Here is a 22,871-nt window from a genome sequence, read left to right as displayed (position 1 = left end):
TTTTCACATTTTTTTTTCATCTCAATTGTAATCCCCACGGGTTTCCCATCACCAAATCACCCCTGTGCCACCACCATAGTCCCGTGCATTTCCCTCCCGGGATAGTCATTTTTAACAAGTGGTACTGAAACAAATGTATTGCCATAAGCAAAACAAGTCTTACTTCATACCCTGTACACAAATCAATTCAAAATGGATTACAGATCAGTTTATAAGAGCTACATCTGTAAAACTTCTGAAAAAATACAGAAAATTTCATAAGAAACTAAAGTATAAATTGATAAACTAGACTTCCTCAAGATTTAAAAGCCCTATTCTTTGAAAGCAGTAAAGAAAATGAAAAGACAAGTCATGAGCTGGAATATAGTATTTGCAAAACATACTATCTGATAAAGGACTTGTATCCAAAATTTATCAAGTACTAAAAACTAATTGAGGAAACAACCCAATTTTTAAATGGGCAAAAGATGAGCTACAGATGGCAAATATGCATATGAAAAGATGTTCACTATATTAGTCATTAGAGAAATGCAAATTAAAACATAATGAAATACACTTATTCAAAAAGCAAAAAATAAATTTAAAAAACAGTCAATACTAAGTGTTGGGAAGGATTCAGAATAGCTGAAACTTTTCATACAATGCACATGAACAGATAAACAAATCATAGTACATATAAACACTAAATGGATGAATCTCAAAAGTGTTACATTAAATGAAATAAACCAAACACAAAAGTGCGATTTCATTTATATATAAGACTTTGTAGAAAACATAAAACTACAGGAATAGAAATAAAATTGTTATTTGCCAGGGACATAGGGGAGGGAATTAAATAAAAAAGGATGATAAAACAATATTTAGAGATAAGGAAATGATATATCTTGATTTTAGTGGTGGGTACGATTGTATCTGTGTAGGCTCATAGAACTACATGTCTGGAAATTACTGTATGAAAAACACACAGAACTTTACCAGGAGACTTGCTAAAAATCAAGGATAAAAAAAAAACCAAAAAGGCACCAAAAAGAAAACTCAATAGCCACCTACTGAAAAAGAAAATTAAAAATTCTACTGCAGCATATGCCAGAAGATAACGGAATACTATCTTCAGAGCATTTGCCAAGAGCAAGTAAATTAAAGGAAGAGAAGGAAGGAAAGAATGAAAAGAGGAAATCAGTTCAAGAATGTTTTAACTGGGCCCTCCTGGTGGTGCAACGGGTTATAGCACAGCACTATGAAGCCATCTGCAGCCACTGCAGCATGAGTTTGACTCCCAGCCAGGGAGCTGATCCACATGGAGTGGCAGACCTCTCCTATCTCGCCTGCTGTTACCCTCAGCAGTATACTTCAGTTTATCTGCCTGTTTTTCTCTCCACTCTGTCTCTGGTAAACCCACTCAACCCTGCACCTGTGGCTTGTATCCCTGTTCTTATATGCATAAATAAATAAATCTTAAAAAAAAAATTTGTGACTACTTAACTGTTAAGGCGCAATAATTAGCAAAGCAAAAAAATTTCTAGATATACAAAGTATATCAATCACAGACCTTCATTAAGAGAACAAAAAGATATATTTCAGAAAGAAAAGCAAATCCAAATGGAAATATGGGCTACTAAAAAAATAAAAAAGATGTGGAGAAATATAAAATAGAATTATATTTTGATGAATTAAGTACTGATTCCTGATACATATATTGAATACTGAAATAACTGAATAAGGACACTAATTTCTTATTTTGTAAAAGGTTAAGTAAGCTAAGGAACAACAGCAGAATTGGTTAAAGTATTAAGTACGTAGAACAAGTGTGCTGAAGTTAGCGTCGTGTTAGGGAGGATAGAAATACTATGTGGCAGGCAGAATTCTACATGGCTCTTGATGGTTAATTCCTTCCCCATAAGTGGGAGAAAGATGTGCCTGTAAATATGATGGGATAGCACTCCCCATGAATCAGTAGTACCTGATTCTGTGTTAATCAATAGGAAGAGTATCAATAGGAAATCAGTAAGAAAGGGAGACTTAACATCACCTTTAATCTAGACCAGGGAAACAGAGATTAACTCTCAGACAAATAATCTGGTAGATAAAATTCCTATTCCATTCAAATCCACATTGTGAATATTTGTTTACAGCCACTGTGGAAATCAGAATGTAACAAAACTCCCATGTATGATCCTACAATTTCATTTCAGGTATTTATCCAAAAGAAGTGAACACACTAACTTAAAAAAAGATCTTCATCCTTATGTTAATTTCAGCATTATTTATAATAGCCAAGTATGGAAGCAAGCTAAGTCTCTACTGATGAAGAAGAAAAATGTGATTATGACTACATACATATACATGAATATTAATCAGCCATAAAAAAGAAGGAAAATTTCCCACTTGTGTGATAACCTATATGGGCCTTCAAGGCATCATACTAACTGAAATAAATCAGACATAGCAAGGCAAATACCATAGTATTTTATTTTTATGTATCACCTAAAAAGACAAAAAATGCATCAAACCAAACTTGTACAAAATAGAGAACAAACTGGTGATTGCCAGGAGACAGGAGCTGTAGGGAATGGGTAAAGTTAGTGAAAGTGGTCAAAATGTATAAACCTCCAGTTATAAAATAATTAATTAGTGAGGATATATGCACAACATGCTAAATATAGTTGACAATACTGTTTGAAAGATGCCAAAAGAATAGATCTTAAAAGGTCTCACCACAAGGAAAAATACTTTATATCTTGCATTTGAACTTACTTTCCATGTTATTACAGTCTGTTCACAGATAATACTTTTTTTTTAAAGATTTATTTATTTATGCATACAGAACTGGGGTATAGGCCAGAGGTGCAGGAGTGGTGAGAGGATTCACCAGAGACAGAGTGGGGAGCAGAACAGGCCGACTGATGAAGTACACTGCTGAGGGGAGCAGCAGGCAGGTTAGGAGAGGTCTGCCACGCCATGTGGATCACCTCCAGGGCAGGCGGGGATGGGACTCATGCTGAAGTGGCTTTAGCTTCTTACTGCTGTGCTTTAATCCACTGAGCCATCAAGGAGGGCCCCACAGATAATATTTTTAATGGCTAAAAAGTATTCTCTAAGACACATACATCTAATAAGTATAGCAAAGTCAAAATTTTCACCTATAGCCAGTTGAAGGCATATATGGCAGGCTGCCTCTAAATTTTTCTAAGTTTAAATAATGCTTTAATAAGGCCTCCCTGGTGGTGCAGGGGTTAAAGACATAGTGGTATCAAGCTATCCAGCCATTAGACGTGAGTTTAATCCCCAGCCAGGGAGCTGACCCACAAGGCACAGACATCTCCTGTTTCACCCACTGCTCTCCTCAGCAGTATATTTCAGTACATCCACTGTTCTATTCCCACACTGTTTCTGGTGAATCCGCTCATCCCTCCTAATCCCAGTTCTTATATGTATAAATAACATTTTTGAAAAGTAATGCTGCAATAAATACTTTCACATACAAAGTACATTATATATTTTGGGTAATTTCTCTAGCATAGAGTCCCACAAGGGAAATCACCACACTCAGACAGTATGACTAAATTATGGTTTTAATTTATTTATGAAATATCAAATAATACAAGAAAATAATTTCAGTACCCTGATCACTCTAAGCCAACCTTTTCCAAGTCTTATTGCTCAGAGACAAGTTCTTACTCATTTAGGGTCTAATACTTACAGTGCTCTTTCCCTATTTTATCAATTATAGATATGGTCCTATTTTCTGTTTGGTAAATGAGAATTTAGCCCAATTAGACCTTTTCTTACCGCTTTTGTTAAATAAAAAGATTAATTTTGTAATGCCAAATAATACACTCAAATATATTTCTTTCTCTCTTTACTTTTAATTTTGTGTCTTCACATTAGCATCCTGTGTTTTCTCTAACTTCAGGTAACTATGAATTTACTTTCACATTGTTACATTTAATAATATTTACAGGTTATCTTGAAACCAAATAAAGTTGTTTATTAGTGGTTTCTGAAACTTGGGGGAAAAAGAAGAGTGTTTATTTTACATATATTTATATATATTGCTATCTGAATAAACTAGTAATAAATTATGATTATACTTCCTCCTACTGGATATATCATGACAATGAATGGATTCTTTACAATTCAATTCCAACATCTGTAAATGATAGCCACACCAGGTCAAATACTAAAATTTTTAATTTCTTCTTTTCATGGCAAATTCTAACTTATAACTAACCAAGTCCCTATGTCAGGCTTCTAAATATAAGACTATCATTTTGCATCTGAGTCCAAAATGTTTTTATGATCTTAAAGGGTACTAAGTCATAAAGCATTCCCACCTGCCAGAGCATCTCGATAAAGCTGCACAAAATGATTAAAGACATCCTTTGGCAAACACTTTTCATCTGGCAGACACTGCAGAAGAATGACTATTTCAGACTGACCAGCTGCGTGCATTCCCTTGGTTGTAAAACACCAGCACTTTCTGTTCACATCTGTAGACAGAAATACAAAAATATTCCCCTCAATTCTTACCCTTAAAAAAAAGCCATCAATCTATAAAATAAGACAAAAAATACAAGAGGTCAAACTGAGCCTGTATAATTCAACTGCCAAGTGTCACTGAACTGAGCCAAAAACATGCAAAAAAACAAGTGGAAGGGAAGTAAAGAAGTAACAGTGAGAGAAAATGCATTTAAAACTTTTAACTCCTGTTATTAAATGGTGTAATTATTAAAAGAAATTAACAGCCCATTAAAAATAAAATCAAACAACATATTCTAGGTTATAATGACTAAAGGACATAGTTTATCACCTTTAATTTTAAAAATCACTTCACCAAGGAAAAAAATTACTTATGTAATACAAGGAAAAAGTAGTAAAAGCTAGTATGATTGCTTTGGATTCAGGTTGTGTATTTTTTTGTATACCATATGTTTATGTACACCATTAATCTAGGACTGAGAGATTCTAGCTATTTTAATTATAGCCCATTCTGAGAGAAAATTCCAGATTGTGAGCAATATGACTTCACTTGGTTTCATGCTATAAATAGTTGTAAAAGGATGGTTTTCTGTTACTTCCTTTTCACTTTAAAGCTATATAAAATTCTAATAACACAGCCATATGTAATTAAAAACTAATGTTCGATCCTTGGCACTTAACATTTATATCCCACAAACACAAAGGGATCTGCAAAGAAAGGGGGGAAAAGAGCTCAAGTAATACTCTGGATATCATAATGCAAATCAAAACTGATAAAAGATCCTTTTCTTTCAATTTGGGGGTTGTTACTTGAAATTCCTTCAACAGTAGCCACGCAATCCAACTATGTTAAAATGGTGTATGTATCTATCAGGAAGTCTAGATTAGCTATTATCTATATGAAACTTAAAAGATATAGTAAATTGACATTTTAAGCAAATTATTTTAAAAACTGACCCCAGGAGAAAGGGAGGCAATCATTAATAACAAGCCAAACACACAAGGGTGCAACTAGAAACAACAACCACCACCACACAGAAACCCACATTCCATCAATATAGGACCTCTGAGGAAATGATAGAGTATTTCTGGTTCCCAATTAAAAGCAAGTATATGGTGGGACCTGGAGGACTACTCCTCAGTGTTGCCTTTCTCTTGTTCAAACTGTCCATTAATGTTTGCCCAGGATAATGCATTCTCTATCTTATAATACCAACCTAGAATCAAGATTCTAAGTTATTGTTCTTTCTCATTTTGATGCCCAAGAGCCTGCACCAAAAATAAGTTTTCCTGAATCTTAATTTATATCATACTTAAGTTTTACTATGTGAATTTAATAGCAGTTCTCCCAAACAAGGTTTACACATGATTTAGGCTTCTGACATTTAACCTAGTATGTAAATTAATTGACCCTCCTGAATAGTTTATCTACCATCAATTATTCTGGGGTAAGTTGTGACTTAACACACTCATCTCAGTAAAAAGTTAGGTCAGTTCAAGTTTTGTTTGGTTCTCTTCCAAAGAGAGTACCTCTATCTCATCCCTCTGATTAAAGCAAGTTTCCCCAAAGTGTTCTCAGGACATATTGATTAAAAAACAACAACAACAACAACAAACAAACAAAAAAACACTTCCTCAGCCCTAAGTTTCTAGTAAGATATCACATTATATAAATATGTAGGCCCTCCCTGGTGGCGCAGCGGGTTAAAGCACTGCACTGAGAAGCTAAAGCCACTTCTGCATGAGTTTGATTCCTGCCTGCCCCGGAGGTGCCCACATGGTGTGGCAGACCTCTCCTGACCCTCCCGCTGCTCCCCTCAGCAGTGTACTTCGTCGATTTGCCTGTTCTGTTCCCCACTCTGTCTCTGGTGAAGCCTCTCACCGCCACTGAGCCTCTGGCCTGTACCCCAGTTCTGTATGAATAAATAAATAAATCTTTAAAAAAAAAAAAAAAAACTTTGTGTAGTGAACCTGAAAGCTCTAGCACCTATGAGTAATCTGATTATGTAAAAAAAAGTAAAGTTCTAACTTACAATTTACAATTTTAACCATTGACAACAAATTTGCATTTAAAACAAATACAAGTGGGTCAGGGCCACCATCCTCCAGTTGCTGCATCACTGAAATCTGTGATGGTTTTTCTTCCACAGCATAGTCTGTAAGGGGGAAAAAAAAAACAATGTTAAGAGATTGGTGAAAGGCACAAAATCTGATGGACAAATCTGATGGAGGGATGTGCATATAATTCACAGGAAAGAAATAAGTATGTAGCTGATTCACAGATAGGGTGAACGACATAGGTTTGTACTTGCTTTCCCAGTGTCATGTTAATAATGCCCCCCTCATTAAGTGACCTGATCCAGAGCAGTAACATGGCTACCCTAGATTTATACACTGGTGTCTCCAACTCTGAAGTTCAGTTGCTTCCCAACATTCCACAGCAAAAGAATGAAAAGTATGAAAAGTGAATAATCAGAAAATAACAAGTAATTTATTGTATATAGGTAGAGTACTGGAGTATTAGCTGGACAACACTTAAGAAAAACTGCAGGCAGTTCCTAGTGAACACTGTAAACTAAGACAAGTAATTTATACTGAAGGCATTGGGACTCCACTGAATGTTTCTAAGAAAACACAACTTATAATATCTGTTTAAAAAGATAACTGATGGAGTAGGAAAGAATTATACTCAGTGAAATAAGTCAAAAAGAAAAAGAAAAATATTGGATGGCTTCACTTATAGGAGGACTGTAAGGGAACCAAATAAGGCATCGGGGAAAAAATAGTAACAATAAAAAATATACAAAAACAAACCAAAATAAACAGATAACTAGAAACCAGAGACATTCTGCAAGGGAGGGAGAGGAATCGAAACAAGGGAAGGGAAGAGTTAAGGGAACTGTGGTGACAGTGCACAGGTGAATTGGGGGTGGAAATTCTATAGGGGCTACTCCTAGGAAAGAAAGCAAACATTGTTAAAAAAAAAAAAAAAAAAGAATGATGTAATATACATATAAATTTAAAAAGATAACTGGCAACAATGTGGAAGATAAAACACAAGGAGAGAAAGATAGAAGAAAGGAAGATAGGCAAAAGACTAGAACAGGAAAGATATTATTGATAAATCATTTACCGAAAACATACTGACTGGATGCTGATCCAGATATATCAACAACAAACTTTCACATCAAATTAAGCATTCTTTTTTATAAAAAATATATTTATTTATGCATCCCACTGGTGCAGGGGGGAGGTGAGAGGATTCACCAGAGATAGAGTGAGGAGCAGAACAGATGCATCAACTGAAATACACTGCTGAGGGGAGCAGCTGGTGGGACAGAAAGGTCTGCTGTGCCATGTGAGTAAGGCTCCTGGCCAGGGATTGAACTTGTGCTGCAGTGGTTATGTGCAAATAGCTTCCTAGTGCTGTAGCTTAACCTGCTGCACCACCAGGAAAGCCCTCAAGTTAAGCATTCTTATGATTAGATATTAAGTTTACTTTTTATCAGGATTCTCTAAAAATATTTTTAATATAAAATTTCCATTAAGTTCAGTGCTCTCCACTTCATTGCATATTTCCGAGTGTGTATTACATTTCAAAGCAACAACAAAAAAATCAACATGCTGACTTTATCATATAGATCAAGCCTACAACATACGCAATTCTTCAAAGTATTATGTACTTGCTTTGAAAAAAAAGGAAATTGCTTATGAATCACTCATAAATGAAAATGTTACCACTTTCTAACAAATGAAATGATGTTGTAATATAAAAACACAAACATCTACTCTAAAATAATCACTACCAGCAACAAGTGTTTTCAGGGCACTGACTTTTCTTTGGGAGAAGAAAAGGGTGGTTACTACTTAACATTTCAGATCCTTTCATTAATTAGAAGGGAATATCTGACATCTATAACTATGCTTGTTTAACTACATGAATTCAGCACCTCCTTGATGGTGCAAGGATTAAAGTCTCAGTACTATCAAGCCTATAATCAGCCACTGTGTCAGGAGTTTGATCCCCAGTCAGGGAGCTGACCCACATGGGGTGGCAGACCCCTCCTGACCCACCTGCTGCTCCCCTCAGCAGTGTAATTCAGTAGATTTGCTTGTTCTGCTCCCCACTCTTTCTCTGGTGAATCCTCTCACTCCCCACCTCCGCACCTCTGGCCTATATACTAGCTCTTGTATGCATAAATTTTTAAAAAAGCTTTAAAAAACAAATACATATATGAGTCCACATACCTCCTTTTACACCAGTGGAGATGAGAATGGGAGGAAGACCATCTTCAGGAATAAGATTCATTGCACTTCCAACAGGACTTCCAACCTGAGTTATACTCCCAGAAAATAAAGAAATATCCACCTATAAAAAGTAAATCAACAAAGTAAACAGTTTGAGAGCTCAAGACTGAGGCATAATAGAGTAAAAAATATAAGTGAAATTTAAGTGAAACCTGCAATTCATAGTTTTTCAAAGATAGCACAAGATATTCAACCCATTAACCTGAGTTTTCTCAAAGGACTGAGCTTATATTATGAATATGTCTCTGACTGTATCTCCATTTGGCATCATCAAATCATACTCCCTCCTCCCCCATGTAATCACCACTAAAGATACAGAACATTTCCATTGCTCTAAAACATTTCTTCACGAACTTTTCCTGTTAAAGACTTGTCCCTCTTTCTCCAAGGTAACTGCTATTTTCACTTGTATTGCCACTAATTAGTTTTGTCTGCTCTTAATGAAAATACATAGTATATAATATTTTAGCTTCATAAATTTAACCTAGTATTTATGAGATTTATCCATGGTGTGAGCATCAAAATTTATTACTGAGGTTGTTCCCCAAAGATGAAAGCTTCTTAAACACTTTTATACTTGAATAATGATTAAAATATTTTTTAAAACATGTTCATTTCTTGCCATGGTTTTGTCTGTACTATCTGTAATTCAGGACTTGAGTTTTTACTAAAATTCAGCAGTGTTTCTAATACATCATTCCAATAGAGTAAACCACTCTTTACTGATTTTTAGGCCTAGTACAGGAAACAATCAATTTAATGTGCTACTTAGTGACACCTAATTTCACCATTACAATCATTTTAAGAGTGATCATCTGACCTCTACTTAGATAGCATATATGAAAATAAATGTATTAAGTGTGAAGCTCTCTACTTGGTCATAAAGATGCAACAAATACATTCTACTCTGGTCTTAAAGAATCCCTCCCGCCCCCATCTTATCAAATAAATTTTAAAATATAGTGTTGAACAATGTGAAAAGACAGAAATAAAATTACTAACTTGGTTCAGTTTCTCTTAAACTGAGCTAAGCTTTGTTTCCTTGTAACAGACTCACTCACTAGAGATTCCTCATCATTCACAAATAACTGTTATAAGAAGTTACCCTAAAACCCAGGAGTTATAAAAATATTTAACAGAAAATTTAAAATACTAAAGTTATAACTGACTTAGGCAAGAATTGTCAAAGGACAGTAAAGTCACTGGCTGAAAGACTGCTGGGGAACAGGACACTCAGTCTCAAGTACCATCCTTCACATTATATATAATTGCAATGAAAAAACAGCTGCTTTTGCAGTAGAGAAACACAGACAATATCAACTTAATTATCACACTGACACTTCTTGTTGCTTGCCACTTAAAATATGACCATCACGCAATACTATGATTCTTTATGTATTATTATTGTTATTATTGTCAGTCAGTTTCTCAGGAAGCTAATCATGAGAAACATAAATTAAGAACATTACAGAAAACATGGCAGATATGCTTCAAAAGTGTTAAGATTACAAAAAGAAAAAAAATTTTTTTAAAGATTTATTTATTTATGGATACAAAACTGGAGTACAGGCCAGAGGTGCAGGGACGGTGAGAGGATTCACCACACACAGAGCGGGGGACAGAACAGGCATAGAGAGATGAAGTACACTATGAGAGGAGCAGCGGGAGGTCAGGAGAGGTCTGCCGAGCCATGTGGTCACCTCCAGGGCAGGCGGGATTGAACTCATGATGAAGTGGCTTTAGCTTCTTAGTGCAATGCTTTAACCCACTGTGCCACCAGGGAGGGCCCAAAAAAGAAAATTTCTTAAGAAAATCAAAGCAATATGACATTTAAATGTAACTCTGATCCTTGATGGGATCTTGATTTTTTAAAAATTTATTTCATTTAGTAGAAAAATTATATGTATTTATAAGTATATAAATGAAAGTTACAAAAAATTATTGGTAAGGGCCCTCCCTGGTGGAGCAATTATTGATATAGCTTATATGTTAGATGATAGATTATGTTAAATTTCTTCCTTATATGAACTATATTGTATGTAAGTAAGTATTAGGAGACATAACGGAAGTATTTGGTGAAGTCCAACTAACCTTCAAAGCATTCATTAAAAATAAAGTGGGGCCCTCCCTGATGGTAAAGCAGGTTAAAGCACAGCACTAAGAAGCTAAAGCCACTTCACCATGAGTTTGATCACTGCCTGCCTCGGAGATCGTGATCCACAAGGCGCGGCAGACGTCTCTTGACCCGACCGCTGCTCCCCTCAACAGTGTACTTCGTCGATCTGTCTATTCTGCTCCCCAGTCTGTCTCGGGTGAAGCCTCTCACCGCCCCCGCACCTCTGGCCTGTACCCCAGTTCTGTGTACATAAGTAAACAAATCTTTAAAAATAAATATATAAATAAAGTGGATATGCTCACATTAATGCAGGTTTGTGCAGGGATAAAATAAATGTGGCAAATGGCAACAATTGATGAATTTAGGTCAAAAGTATATGGGTATACATTCAACTTTTGTGTGGATTTGACATTTTTCCAAATAAACCTATGAGGGCTGCAAAGGAGAGAAGAAATTTCTTTGCAATATAATTGTGCAGATATAAATATTTAGTTCTGATTTTGCCCTCTGCAGTCAGAAAGATGGCTCCAAAAATAGATTTAGACATATATGAAGAAAGATATAAAGGTTTAATGTTCCTTCACCAAAAAGGAAATTTAGTTTGGTGTTTCAATTGATCTTATAAACATGCAATTTTTATTATAACTAAATCCACTAAAATTATGTAAATAATTTAAATCCATAAAAAATGTAAATTTCTCTAAAAAAATACTGAACATGAATACTAACTACAACAGCTCTATAAATTCAAGAGTAAAAAATTGATCCAGACTTTGATTATATTTTTGTAAAAGTGTGAAACACAAAGTATTGGGGGGTGGGGGCTCCTTGGTGGCACAAGGGGTTAAGCCACAGCACTATAAATCTATCTACAGCCACTGCACCATGAGTTCGATCCCCAGCCAGGGACCTGACCCACATGATGCAGCATACCTCTCCTGTTTCAATCACTTCTCCCCTCAGCAGTATATTTCACTCTATCTGCCTGTTCTGTTCCCCATTCTGCCTCTGGTGAATCCTCTCACCCCCATATCTCTGGCCTGTACCCTAGTTCTTGTATGCATAAACTTTTTTTTAAAAAAGCATTGGTAAGAATATGGAGCAAAAAGGAACCTTTGCATACTGTTGGTGGGAAGTCTACAACCTACAGAAACAGTATGGAGATTTCTCCAAAGATTAAAAATGGGGCCCTCCCTGGTGGCACAATGGGTGAAAGCACAGCACTATGAAGCTATCTGCAGCTGCTTCAGTGCGAGTTTGATCCCTACCCTGGAGGACCCACATGGCGTGGCAGACCTCTTCTGACCCGCCTGCTGCTCCCCTCAGCGGTGTACTTCGTCAGTCAGCCTGTTCTGCTCCCTACTCTGTCTCTCGTGAATTCTCGCATCTCCCTTGAACCTCTGGCCTGTACCCCAGTTCTGTATGTATAAATAAGTCTTAAAAAAAAAAAGATTAAAAATGGATCTGCATATGATCCAGCAATTCCACTCCTAGGTATCTAACCAAAGAATGCAAACACACTGATTTGCACTCCTATGTTCACTGCAGCACTATTTACAATAGCCTAATTATGGAAAAAACCTATGTTCCCAAGGACAGATGAGAGAATTAAAAAGATGGGTATATATACACAATACTCCTTAGACACTAAAAAAACACTTAAATTCTTGCCATTTGCAACAACAAGGAAACTGAGGGAATAATGTGAAGTGAAATGGCCAAAAAGAGAATAGTATCAATGGTTTCACTTATTATATGTGGAATATAGAGAAACAAAAGGTCAGACAAAAACAAGCCAATAATAAACCTTAGCAATCTGACTGGAAAACTACAAGATGGGAGGAGGAGAAATAAAGTGGGGAGGGGGCACAATGGACTATGGTAAAGGGCTGTGGGTGCCTTTGGGGTGGGAGTGGTGTGGTGCCATGCATCAGAAGAGGTGTGACCCTTTGTCTCTGAATCATATTCAGAGTTAACCAGTGTTACCCTCCCCAAAAATATATATAAATTTAAAAAAGGACAATCACATCTGATTGAAGCTAATGAAAAAAAATATTTTTTAAAGGTGGAAATATATATTTAGTTGGGAGTAATGTATGACCTTATTATAACCTTGACCACCAAATCTGAGGAGTCAATCAGCACTAGAAAGGAAACCAAATGCATAAAAATATCCTGTGTGCATACTTTCTAATTTTGGTCCTAGGTCACTCTGTTCTCTCACTGACTCCAAAATAAGTAAGTTGGTATTTGTGCCCTTCTAAAAATTAGGCCTCAAGGAAAGAGAATCCTATTGGTCCTAAAAGTGACCAGTATATCTTACAGAGACAAGATAAAAGTGACATCACAGTATGAGCTAATTCCCTTAGGTAAATATATAAGTCTTCAACCAAGTCAAACGGTTTTCAACTTATTTTTAGGCTTTAGGGTCCTTTTTAAAAAATCTTAAATGGAAACACAAAAGGAAAACAGAAAAAAATGGAGATACCTGAGCTGAAAAGAAAGGAACAGATTCCTCAGCCACTTACACATTGCCTGGCTCTTCCTCACCACAGCTCCCAAGAGGCCACCATAGAACCTGAGGTACATGGTTTGAAACCAATATATCAGGGGCCAGGACCTACTCTAACATGACCTCTGGCAATGTTAGGGGGACTGGATGCTCTCAACAAACTTCACACAGGTTTTGGGAACTCCACCCCCACTCCAGACCAAAGCCATCAAGACATGAGAAACTACAAATGCCATCATCACCAAAGGGAGGATGTTGGGACCTACAGGTAGACTTAGGCACCAGACTGGTATAAAACCAGACATGTGAGCTTTGGGGGTCTCTTGTCATTTGTACCTTGGGCTCTTGGCTTTTTGCCAGCTCTCAGCATACCATTAGGGTTCCAGGTCAGTGGAACTGGTAGGACACATTCACCAACTTCTCTCCCTCTCTTTCTCGCAGTTATTCAGTACTTCATTTCCCCTTCTTTTGTAAATAAACCCTTTATTAACCTTTTTGTGTGTGCCTGTAGTTGAGTCTTATTATAAGTCCCTTTAAGTGCACAGGTAAGTACCCCCAATCAGACAACACATTTCATATCAGGATTGCCCTGTAACAGCAACAGCAGAAACCTGTGTTCACCTGAGAACAATCTTCTTAAGAATATTTCTCCTAAAAACATCCAAGTGCAGAGCAAACGAGAACAGCTGATTTTCCCACATTTACTTTTCCCATATAGATATACGTACATACAACAGATGCACTAAACCATATCCAAAGCCTATACAGTTCCACAGATCATTAGACTTAGAAAAAGGCAAGACAGAGGAATCACAATGCTGTGTGAAGTAGGTATGCACTTTTAGTCATGATTTTGTTTTCTTACCTCTGCTGGTAAAGGACTGGTAGTTGCTGGTTTGACTGGGTCATGTGACACAGCCAGGGTTCCTGCAGAGGAAGTCCCATTTGTTGTTAATTTGGCTGCATCAGCAACTTCTCCATTAGGCAAAATCCCATCAGCAAACCAAACTCTCCTCTGCTCTTTGGGTTGAGCCACTTGAGAAGCCAGAAAAATAAAACAGACATCAATGTGTCATTGGTAGGGTTTCTGCTATCAAAGAAGAGATGGTCACCAATTCCAGATGTACAAAGAAATCACTGTTTAGCATCTTACAACTATAATAGCATAGAAGTGGTTATAAATCAATTAAAGTACACTTTTAAATATATCCTCTGCTACCATAACTCTTATGGAAAGATTTAAAACACTTTTTAAATTGAGGACTCAAAAATACTTCTGATAATGTCATATACTCTGTTCCACTTCACTGACAGAAAACTAAGGAAGCTGTTTCAAGTGCCTAGGAAATAAAAAGCGGGTGAAAAATACCTAGCAAAAGACATCCGCATGTGAGGTTTCCTCAGGAGTTAAGTATCTGGAAAAGTGATATGGCAGATACAGTATTTTTAAAGGGCAAGAAACCCTGAAGAATGTTAAGAATTATTAACTAATAAAGGAAGAGTTAGCACAGATATGTAAGAACTGGGTAGCAAAGTGACCAGATCTTTGATTAAAGTGTAACTGAAGAAGAAAAAGACTGATTTGGTAGTGCAAAAGTAGTTTGTATTTTAGTAAAAGGACAAGGGAAAAGTTAGAAAATTGAGTCTGATGAAATGACCTCTTTAAATCCAGTTTTGGATATCCACTTAACCAACCAAAACAAAGAGACTAGGGAAGAACAACAAAAACAACTAAAGTAAAGAGAATTAAGATTTCTTAAGAAAGTAAGTCTGAATTCATAAATACAAGGAGTATGATTAAGGAACGATCTGAAAAGAGAGAGTACAGGGGGGGAGATATAACAATATCAATAGAAATCTTTGATCTTCAAAAGGGGAGGAGGGCTACTTAGCAAGGGAAGGGGACTATTACTAGTCAAAGATATAAAATCAATGAAGGAAGACTGATTTTAATTACAAGATCATCTTAAGGAAACACAATAATTATTATTCTACTATTCATAACACCATGAAATTACAAGGTACCTTTCATTTGACAATATCATAATCATAAAGGTATGGTAAACTAAAACAAGTTGAACCTATAATTTTCTACCTATGATATGATATAATCAGAATAGTAGTTCTGCATTTTATAAAGGTCCATGTACCTAATGCATTATTTTCATAGACTAAAAATGAAAAGAGAAAACAGCAACATATATTCTAAAAAGCAATACTAGAATGGGCTGTTCAGAAGGAAGGAACATGGGCTGTTCATGTTCACCACTTACTAAACTCCTACAAAGAACATTAAGATAGCCATGAAGCTAGGATTTTACAGGCAGACTTCAAATTCTATCTCTCTTCAAATACAAGCGTGTAAATACTCCATCCATAAGTTGAAGAGGGGACTGGCATATTTTTAGAAGTGCCTCCAAAATATCAGGCAACACAATATTATTCTTTACTTGCCCAGAATAGTCTTGACACATTTCTCACCTTGTTCTTCCACTTTAATAACCATCCAAAGGTACTTATCTGCAGTGTTTTAAAGACGTGTGCTGTATAATCACATCAGCACCTTTTCAGAAGAAGTTGAAGAAAAAGAGAGAGAATAGCACATGATCCCCTACCTTCTGCTCCAGGGTGCTTTAAAACTCCCACAGGTACCATCACAGTGGGAGGTGGAGAGCTCAGGGCTCCTGAAGCCTGAGCTTGCTGCAAGGGAGGGATAGTAGAACAGTATTCAGCAGGATTGTTAGGGTTAGGGCTCTGGCTTGAGGCACTCATCATGTTCTCCCAGGCTTGAGCTAAAGCAAATACAGACACAATCAATGTGAATGGATTGCAAAAAATGGACATCAGACCTCCATAATATTGGGTAAATAATGTAGCTTCTCCTCATTAACATTTATAGTATGCCTCTTTTCCAGCTAGTGAAAGTATCAAGGAGATAGATGGTTTTATTCAATAAAGGAGACCATTTAGTTAAGCAAAAGACTTGGAAGTAGCAAGTAAGAAATACACAATACTTCCAATACAGTCTAACAGCAAATTTGCCTAAGGTTAATGACTAGGACCCTGGTTTCTTTTTTTTTTTTTAAGATTGATTTATTTATGCATACAGAACTGGGGTACAAGCCAGAGGTGCAGGGGTGGTGAGAGGCTTCACCAGAGACAGAATAGGGAGCAGAACAGGCAGACCAATGAAGTACACTGCTGAAGGGAGCAGCAGGCGGACAAGGAGCAGTCTGCCACACCATGTGGACCACCTCCGGGGCCAGGGACCAAACTTGCACTGAAGTGGCTGCAGCCAGCTTACAGTGCTGCGTCCTAACCTGATGCGCCATCAGGGAGGGCCAAGGCCTTGGTTTCTTTAAAGGAGACCATACATTCCCTTTAAAGGGAGTGAAACATAAAACTTATTAAGGAATTAGAAATGGGGTAGTATTTAGACATTGGTGGGCAGGCAGGTTTCATATTAAACCTGCATTTTATAAAACTTGATCAAAAATCAAAATCAGGAAGTCAAATAGGATAACTTTATTGTATAATATTTTTGCTTTATTTCTAGATTTTTAGGCTCTTCTTAGTTGAGGTCAAATCTTAACCTGAAATTCTGAGGCCTAAAGTTCAGGAGACTAAATCTCCACATTTTTGTGAATTCTGCTTTTGTGTTATCATCAGCCTGCAAAAACAACCATTTCACATGTTTGGTGTGTCTCAAAAAGCACAGGACCCATTTGAACATGAAAATGTATCAATATCATATAAGTGCCATTGATCAGTATGAATGATCACAAGTGTGTTAAGATTCTTTTTATGCTATAACATTACTAAGTCTGGGCATATTACCTATAGTATTTAAAGTAAATATGATGAAAGGTGCTACAGCAAATTTGATCTTCTAGGTTCAGATAATATCACACGCGCAGGAATAGAAACCATCCAATTTCTTGAGCATCTTTTTAAAAATCTCACTCAGCATGAAAGAAATGATCTGTAAGATTTTGAATACTCGTCTCCATACTACAGAACAAGGTTAGAAACAACGGCTATGTTCTTCTGAAAGCACTGGCAGAAGAAAGGAGGAAGAGAAAAGGAAAAAAGGATAGGGAACACTGAAAAGCATCAAATTAAATATTCAGTAAAAGACTGGGCTAAGCCATGCAAGAGGAAAGACGCTGGAAAAACCAGGGGGTAAGAGGATTATTTTAGGATCCCTTGTTAAGGGCATCCTTAGTTTAATAGAAAGTATTCATATGAGTCCTCTGCCATTTCCTTCATCTTTAGTTATGCCAAGTTTTTTTTAAAAAGCTATCAAGTTGGAAGACTTCATCAAATAAAAGAGTCACTGGGCACTGTAATTAAGCAGCATGCTCTTATCTGTGAATATAGGTCCAAAAAAGAAAGCAGGAAAAAAAATCAATTGAGCAACTGAGTGAAATAACCATCATCTAAAAAATGACCCTTAAGAGCAGAATGAGTCATATTTGATCAAAATTATAAGAATTCAGAAATGGGAGGAAATTAAGTGGATCATAGGAGATTAGAACAGATCAGATTAACTGACATGCAATAGGTTAATAAGCCAGCAACAGGAAAACATCACTATGAGCAATGCAGACAGACAGAGCAGGAGGGGCCTCGAGCAGAGTTCTAGCCTCCAGGAGGTACAGTATCCTGGAACAGGCAGCAGTGCTGTCCAAGTTTAACCTTATGTCTACCAGTAATCTTACAAAAGATGCATCCAAAGAGCAAGTACAATAGCACGATCAACCTCATTGTATCTCTCTACAAGAATATGGTTTAAACTAAATTACCCTTACATTAATTCCCAGCCCCACAGAAGATGAACAGTGAATAAGTTGTATTTGCCTTCTCCTGGCCATATTCTTTTACCACATCATTAAATTAAAAAAAATCATTATTCTCTTAACAAAATGTAAGTACTTTTAAGGAGATAATTGACAGAAATAAGCAATTTTCTAATTGATCCTAGAAATTATTTAAGCTAGATGATTGAAACAAGGATAAGAATATTTTCTAAGTTCCTAAGTTCTTTCCTAGACAACAATAGCTTCTCTTGAAATAAACATTTGAGCCCCATTTTAATATTTCATCATCTAAGGGATGAACAGCCCATAGCCCTACCCCACTTTGATCATTTCACAGGAACATTTATCAGTCACATAACATCAAAATTCCACAAGACCTCCAATGATTTCTGCAAAACTTACCTGACTTTAGTATTCATTAAATTAAGTACAGGGATTCTGAAATGCTAAGATATTTTCAAAACATGAAAACTTAGCTTAATATCTTTATGACAATTGAGAAGGTAAGCTCCTTGTACAGAAAGGCAGGAAAAAATAGTAGCCTTTTATAGGAATTCTTTTGCTCTTAGTAACTGTGAATTTGACCTATTTTAATACTTACCATTCATTAGCACTGAATGGCAGATTACACATACTCTAGCTTCCTTTCTATCCATATATAAGAGTTTACATTTCAGGCTACAGCAGGAAGCACAGAAAACCTGAAGGAAAAAGAACAGTACAAATGACCAACCAATACTGACAGGGAAACTTATTACTGCAATACTAAAAATGTCAAAGGAAAAAGTAATTGAGGAAGTTGGACATAGGACTCAATTCAAAAGCAAGAATGAGATAACGTGTCTGTCAACAGTAAGTACTGACTGAAAAGAAAACTCCCTCAGTCAAGAACACAAAGCCAGTAAGGGGGAGAGGGGAACTGCACGTCCCTCAGGTAAAATTCCTACGCGCATTATCGGTACCATATGAACAAAAACGCCTTTACAGCTGCCATTTCTGTGGCACAATGAAATAAACAGAGGTTGGGAATTCTGGGTTTCAATTTCTGTATTTTACTATCTGTAATAATGATAGCAGCTGGCTTGCTACAAAGGTCAGTGAAGATCAAAACATACATCTCAACTGAATCATAAAAATAAGTGGTCATAGTTGCAGGAAATCAGAGCAAGGAACCAAAAGTGGTCTTGCCAGTTTCCAGCGATTTATTTCCACCTTCTACAGTTGATTCCTGATCACTTTCATTTTCTTCCTTCCACACTAAGCAATTAGAATCTCCCTAGCGCTGTGTTAATACTGCTATGACAATGTCGTAAATAAAGTAGGTAATAAATATTTGCTGACTGCTTCCTAAATTAGCAAAAAAATTATTGTACAAATGTATGACTGAACAGACATCAATGTACATTTACCCTGGAAGGATTGTGCCATAACATGCCCAAATTCACAACTTTAACAACAAACACTGAGTTAAAAGAGGGACTAAGTTTATTGTTCTTTTTTTAAAGATTTACTTATTTATTCATACAGAACTGGGGTACAGGCCAGAGATGTGGAGGGTGAGAGGATTCATCAGGGACAAAGTGGGGACAGAACAGGCAGATCGACCAAGTATACTGCCAAGGGGCGTATACTTGGGCGGGTCAGGAGATGTCTGCCAGACCATGTGGTCACCTCAGGGGCAGGCGGGGATCGAACTCAGGGCAGAAGTGGCTTAAGCTTCTTAGTGCAGTGTTTTAACCTGCTGTGCCACCAGGGAGGGCCGGGACTTTCAATGGTTATAAATTCCCTTAAATGATAGGACTGATACAACCTGCCTAATTATAAAGACAAATAATGATGGTTTAAAATACACATGCTATATAATGTTTTAGCTAACCACTGGTTTAAAGTTCAAGATCTGTTTAGACAATTTTCTTTAATGTGGTGCTTTGGGGGTCCAATCTCAACTTTAACATTCACTTGACAAGTAACTTTATTTAAAAAAAATTTTTTTTTCTTTAGCTATGCATACAAGAACTGGGGTACAGGCCAGAGGTACAGAGGTAGGGGATAGTTAGAGAATTCACCAGAGACAGAATGGGGAACAGCACAAAGCCAAGAGAGGTCTACTGAACCCTGTGGTTCACTTCCCTGGCCTGGGATTGAACTCCTGCTGCAGTGGCTAGGGACAGTTTCACAGTGCTGTGCTTTAACCCGCTGCATCACCAGGGAGGACCCCACTTGCCATATAACTTTATGAAGGTAATTTAAACTGAGTCAAATGTAAAATTTTTGTGCTTATTAAAGGATGTATCATTGGAACAAATGGCTACTCAAGGAATAGAAGAAAATTATTTCCAAGACAGATATTTGATATGGTACTGCTATCAAGAATATATAAAGAATTCTAAATTCAACAACCCAGTTAACAGTTTGGAATGAAATGATAGCTAATTTTCCATAGAATATAATTAAGTTATCATTTAGTGATAATCTATTAAGTATAGTGTTAATAACTCACATGTATTATTACTGATACTTTTAATTCACGTATTCAGCACTCTTATATAAATACAGTAAGTATCATCTCCTCTGCTTTATAGATGATGAAAATAACTTGCCAAGACCACAGAAAAGCTAGGAAGTGACTAAAGTTACTCTAAACCTGGATGTGTTAAGCATTCATATTTATATGAAGTGTAGTTCTGGATAATCAATTGGTGTTGTCAATTAATAAGCCCTTGAGTGGTCTCTTTTGCTCTTTATGTTTTTTTTATATTCCAAAAACTTATGAATTTTATTACTAGATATTTTAATCTTTAGACAATCATTACTCATTTTGCCTAATCTCTCCTCTCTTCTTTACAAAGTTCTTAATACCACCTTTCAATCAATCTGCAGAGAAATTACTGTGCTTCCAAGGAGTACAACCTGTTGTCATGCTTTAACACAAGGGGACAAGATAAACTTTGAGAAAATTGATATATGAATTTAGAACTGGTAAGATTACCTTAATGTGCCGCTAGTTCAGGATCTTGTGAGGTTATTTTCTACCAAAATTCTCAAATTTTAAATACAACTGACTAGAATTCAAATTACTCAAAAATAAATTTTAGGGCTCTCCCTGGTAGCACAATGGGCTAAAGCTCTCCAAAGCCACTGCAGCACAAGTTCAAACCCCTTCCACCCCCCCAGGGAGCTGACCCACATGGCATGGCAGACCTCTCCTGACTCGCCCTCTGCTCCCCTCAGCAGTGTAAATCTGCCTGTTCTGCTCTCTACTGTGTCCAATGAATCCTCTCACCCACCACAACTCTGGCCTGTACCCCAGTTCTGTAAGCACAAATAAATAAATCTTTATAAACAAATTTTAACTTTAAAGAAAAATTGCCATTCTTTTTGAAATACTTCTAAAATTTGCTCTCAGAGATGCTAAGAAAATAATCATTTATCAATGATTTATAAAAGTCATTATAAAGAAATGATCACAAGTGCTAACATATATTTATCTTGATCACTGTATTGTATATACAATATATATACTTGAAATTAATGTTGAATGTCAATTCTATTTCAATATAACAAAACAAACAAAAGACCTGCATGGAACCTTAAGCACATATTGCAAAACGATACAATCCAGTTTGCAGATGACAAACTATATTATCCTAACTACAAGACACTCTGAAAAACACAAAGCTATTATACAAGGACAGTAAAAATATCAGTGGTTATTAGAAAGAGGGAGGTGTTACAGCGAGTTGCACAGATGAGACACAGTTAAGAGCAACTATTCTATAGTGCTTCAATAGGATATATAAAATATATTTACTTATCAAAGCCCCCAGAACTGTACAATACAGATGGAACTCTGTGTAAGCTGCAAAGTATATTTCTTTTATAGAACTTTAGTTAATAACATATACCAGTACGGGTTCATCAATTTTAACAAAGGTACCACATTAGTGCAGATGGTAATGATGGGTTAGGCTGCAGGGAGGAGGAGGATGTACACGGAAACTGCACACTCTGCTCCATGTTTCTGCTCTAAAAAAGGCTACTAATTGGAGGTGAATCTATTCCTCTTAATCATACACAGTGATTTAAAACAATGTTATTCTAGTTTAAATAAATCTTTTTAAAAATGAGCTATTCATTTTAAGTGGAAATATCTAGGGATGTAGACTAGGGACTAGGGATATAGTAGAGGGAGGCAGGAGCACAACATCTTTCAAGATACAAATACTACTTGTTTTTAAAAAATAATACCAGTCCTCTTCAACCCATCTCAGAATGTGCACTTGACTTTCAATTTGAAATTTGGAATTATCTTTAATGTTATTTTCATTTTTTAAAGTGTTTTCTACTTAAACTAAAAATATGGTATGACATAATATCAAACTATTACTATATAGTTCTGTGATATATATTTTTAAAAATACAATACTCTTGACTTTACTGCAAAATACTAATTGAAATTAAAAGCATAGTTTGAAACTACCTGTAGTATGCTATTTTATAAGTATGCATAGTTTATAAGCATATAAATAACAGGAAAGTATAATTATAAGACATAAAATCATATAATTTATAAATGCTCAGTATATGTCAAATAGCTGTAAGGGGAATCTTTCTGTATTAAAAATTAATCTAGATC

The 22,871-nt window shown here is 36.2% G+C and overlaps 1 protein-coding gene across 1 annotated transcript in view; it reads right to left on the bottom strand.

The window, feature by feature from the left end:
- ZFYVE9 (zinc finger, FYVE domain containing 9) overlaps positions 1 to 22,871 on the bottom strand; it is a 102,424-nt gene that overhangs the window by 28,839 nt on the left and 50,714 nt on the right. Inside the window, exons 5-11 of the mRNA XM_012722121.1 lie at positions 18,837 to 18,936; positions 16,031 to 16,207; positions 14,281 to 14,450; positions 8,728 to 8,848; positions 6,513 to 6,635; positions 4,327 to 4,490; positions 1,961 to 2,036 (exon numbers count right to left, since the gene is read on the bottom strand). Of these exons, the coding sequence (XP_012577575.1) occupies positions 1,961 to 2,036; positions 4,327 to 4,490; positions 6,513 to 6,635; positions 8,728 to 8,848; positions 14,281 to 14,450; positions 16,031 to 16,207; positions 18,837 to 18,936 (931 nt within the window). The remainder of the gene's footprint in view (positions 1 to 1,960; positions 2,037 to 4,326; positions 4,491 to 6,512; positions 6,636 to 8,727; positions 8,849 to 14,280; positions 14,451 to 16,030; positions 16,208 to 18,836; positions 18,937 to 22,871) is intronic.

This window comes from Condylura cristata, unplaced genomic scaffold (assembly GCF_000260355.1).
Source record: "Condylura cristata isolate star-nosed mole 26May11 unplaced genomic scaffold, ConCri1.0 scaffold00008, whole genome shotgun sequence".
NCBI lineage: Eukaryota > Metazoa > Chordata > Mammalia > Eulipotyphla > Talpidae > Condylura > Condylura cristata.
This window is presented reverse-complemented; position numbering and strand designations above follow the sequence as displayed.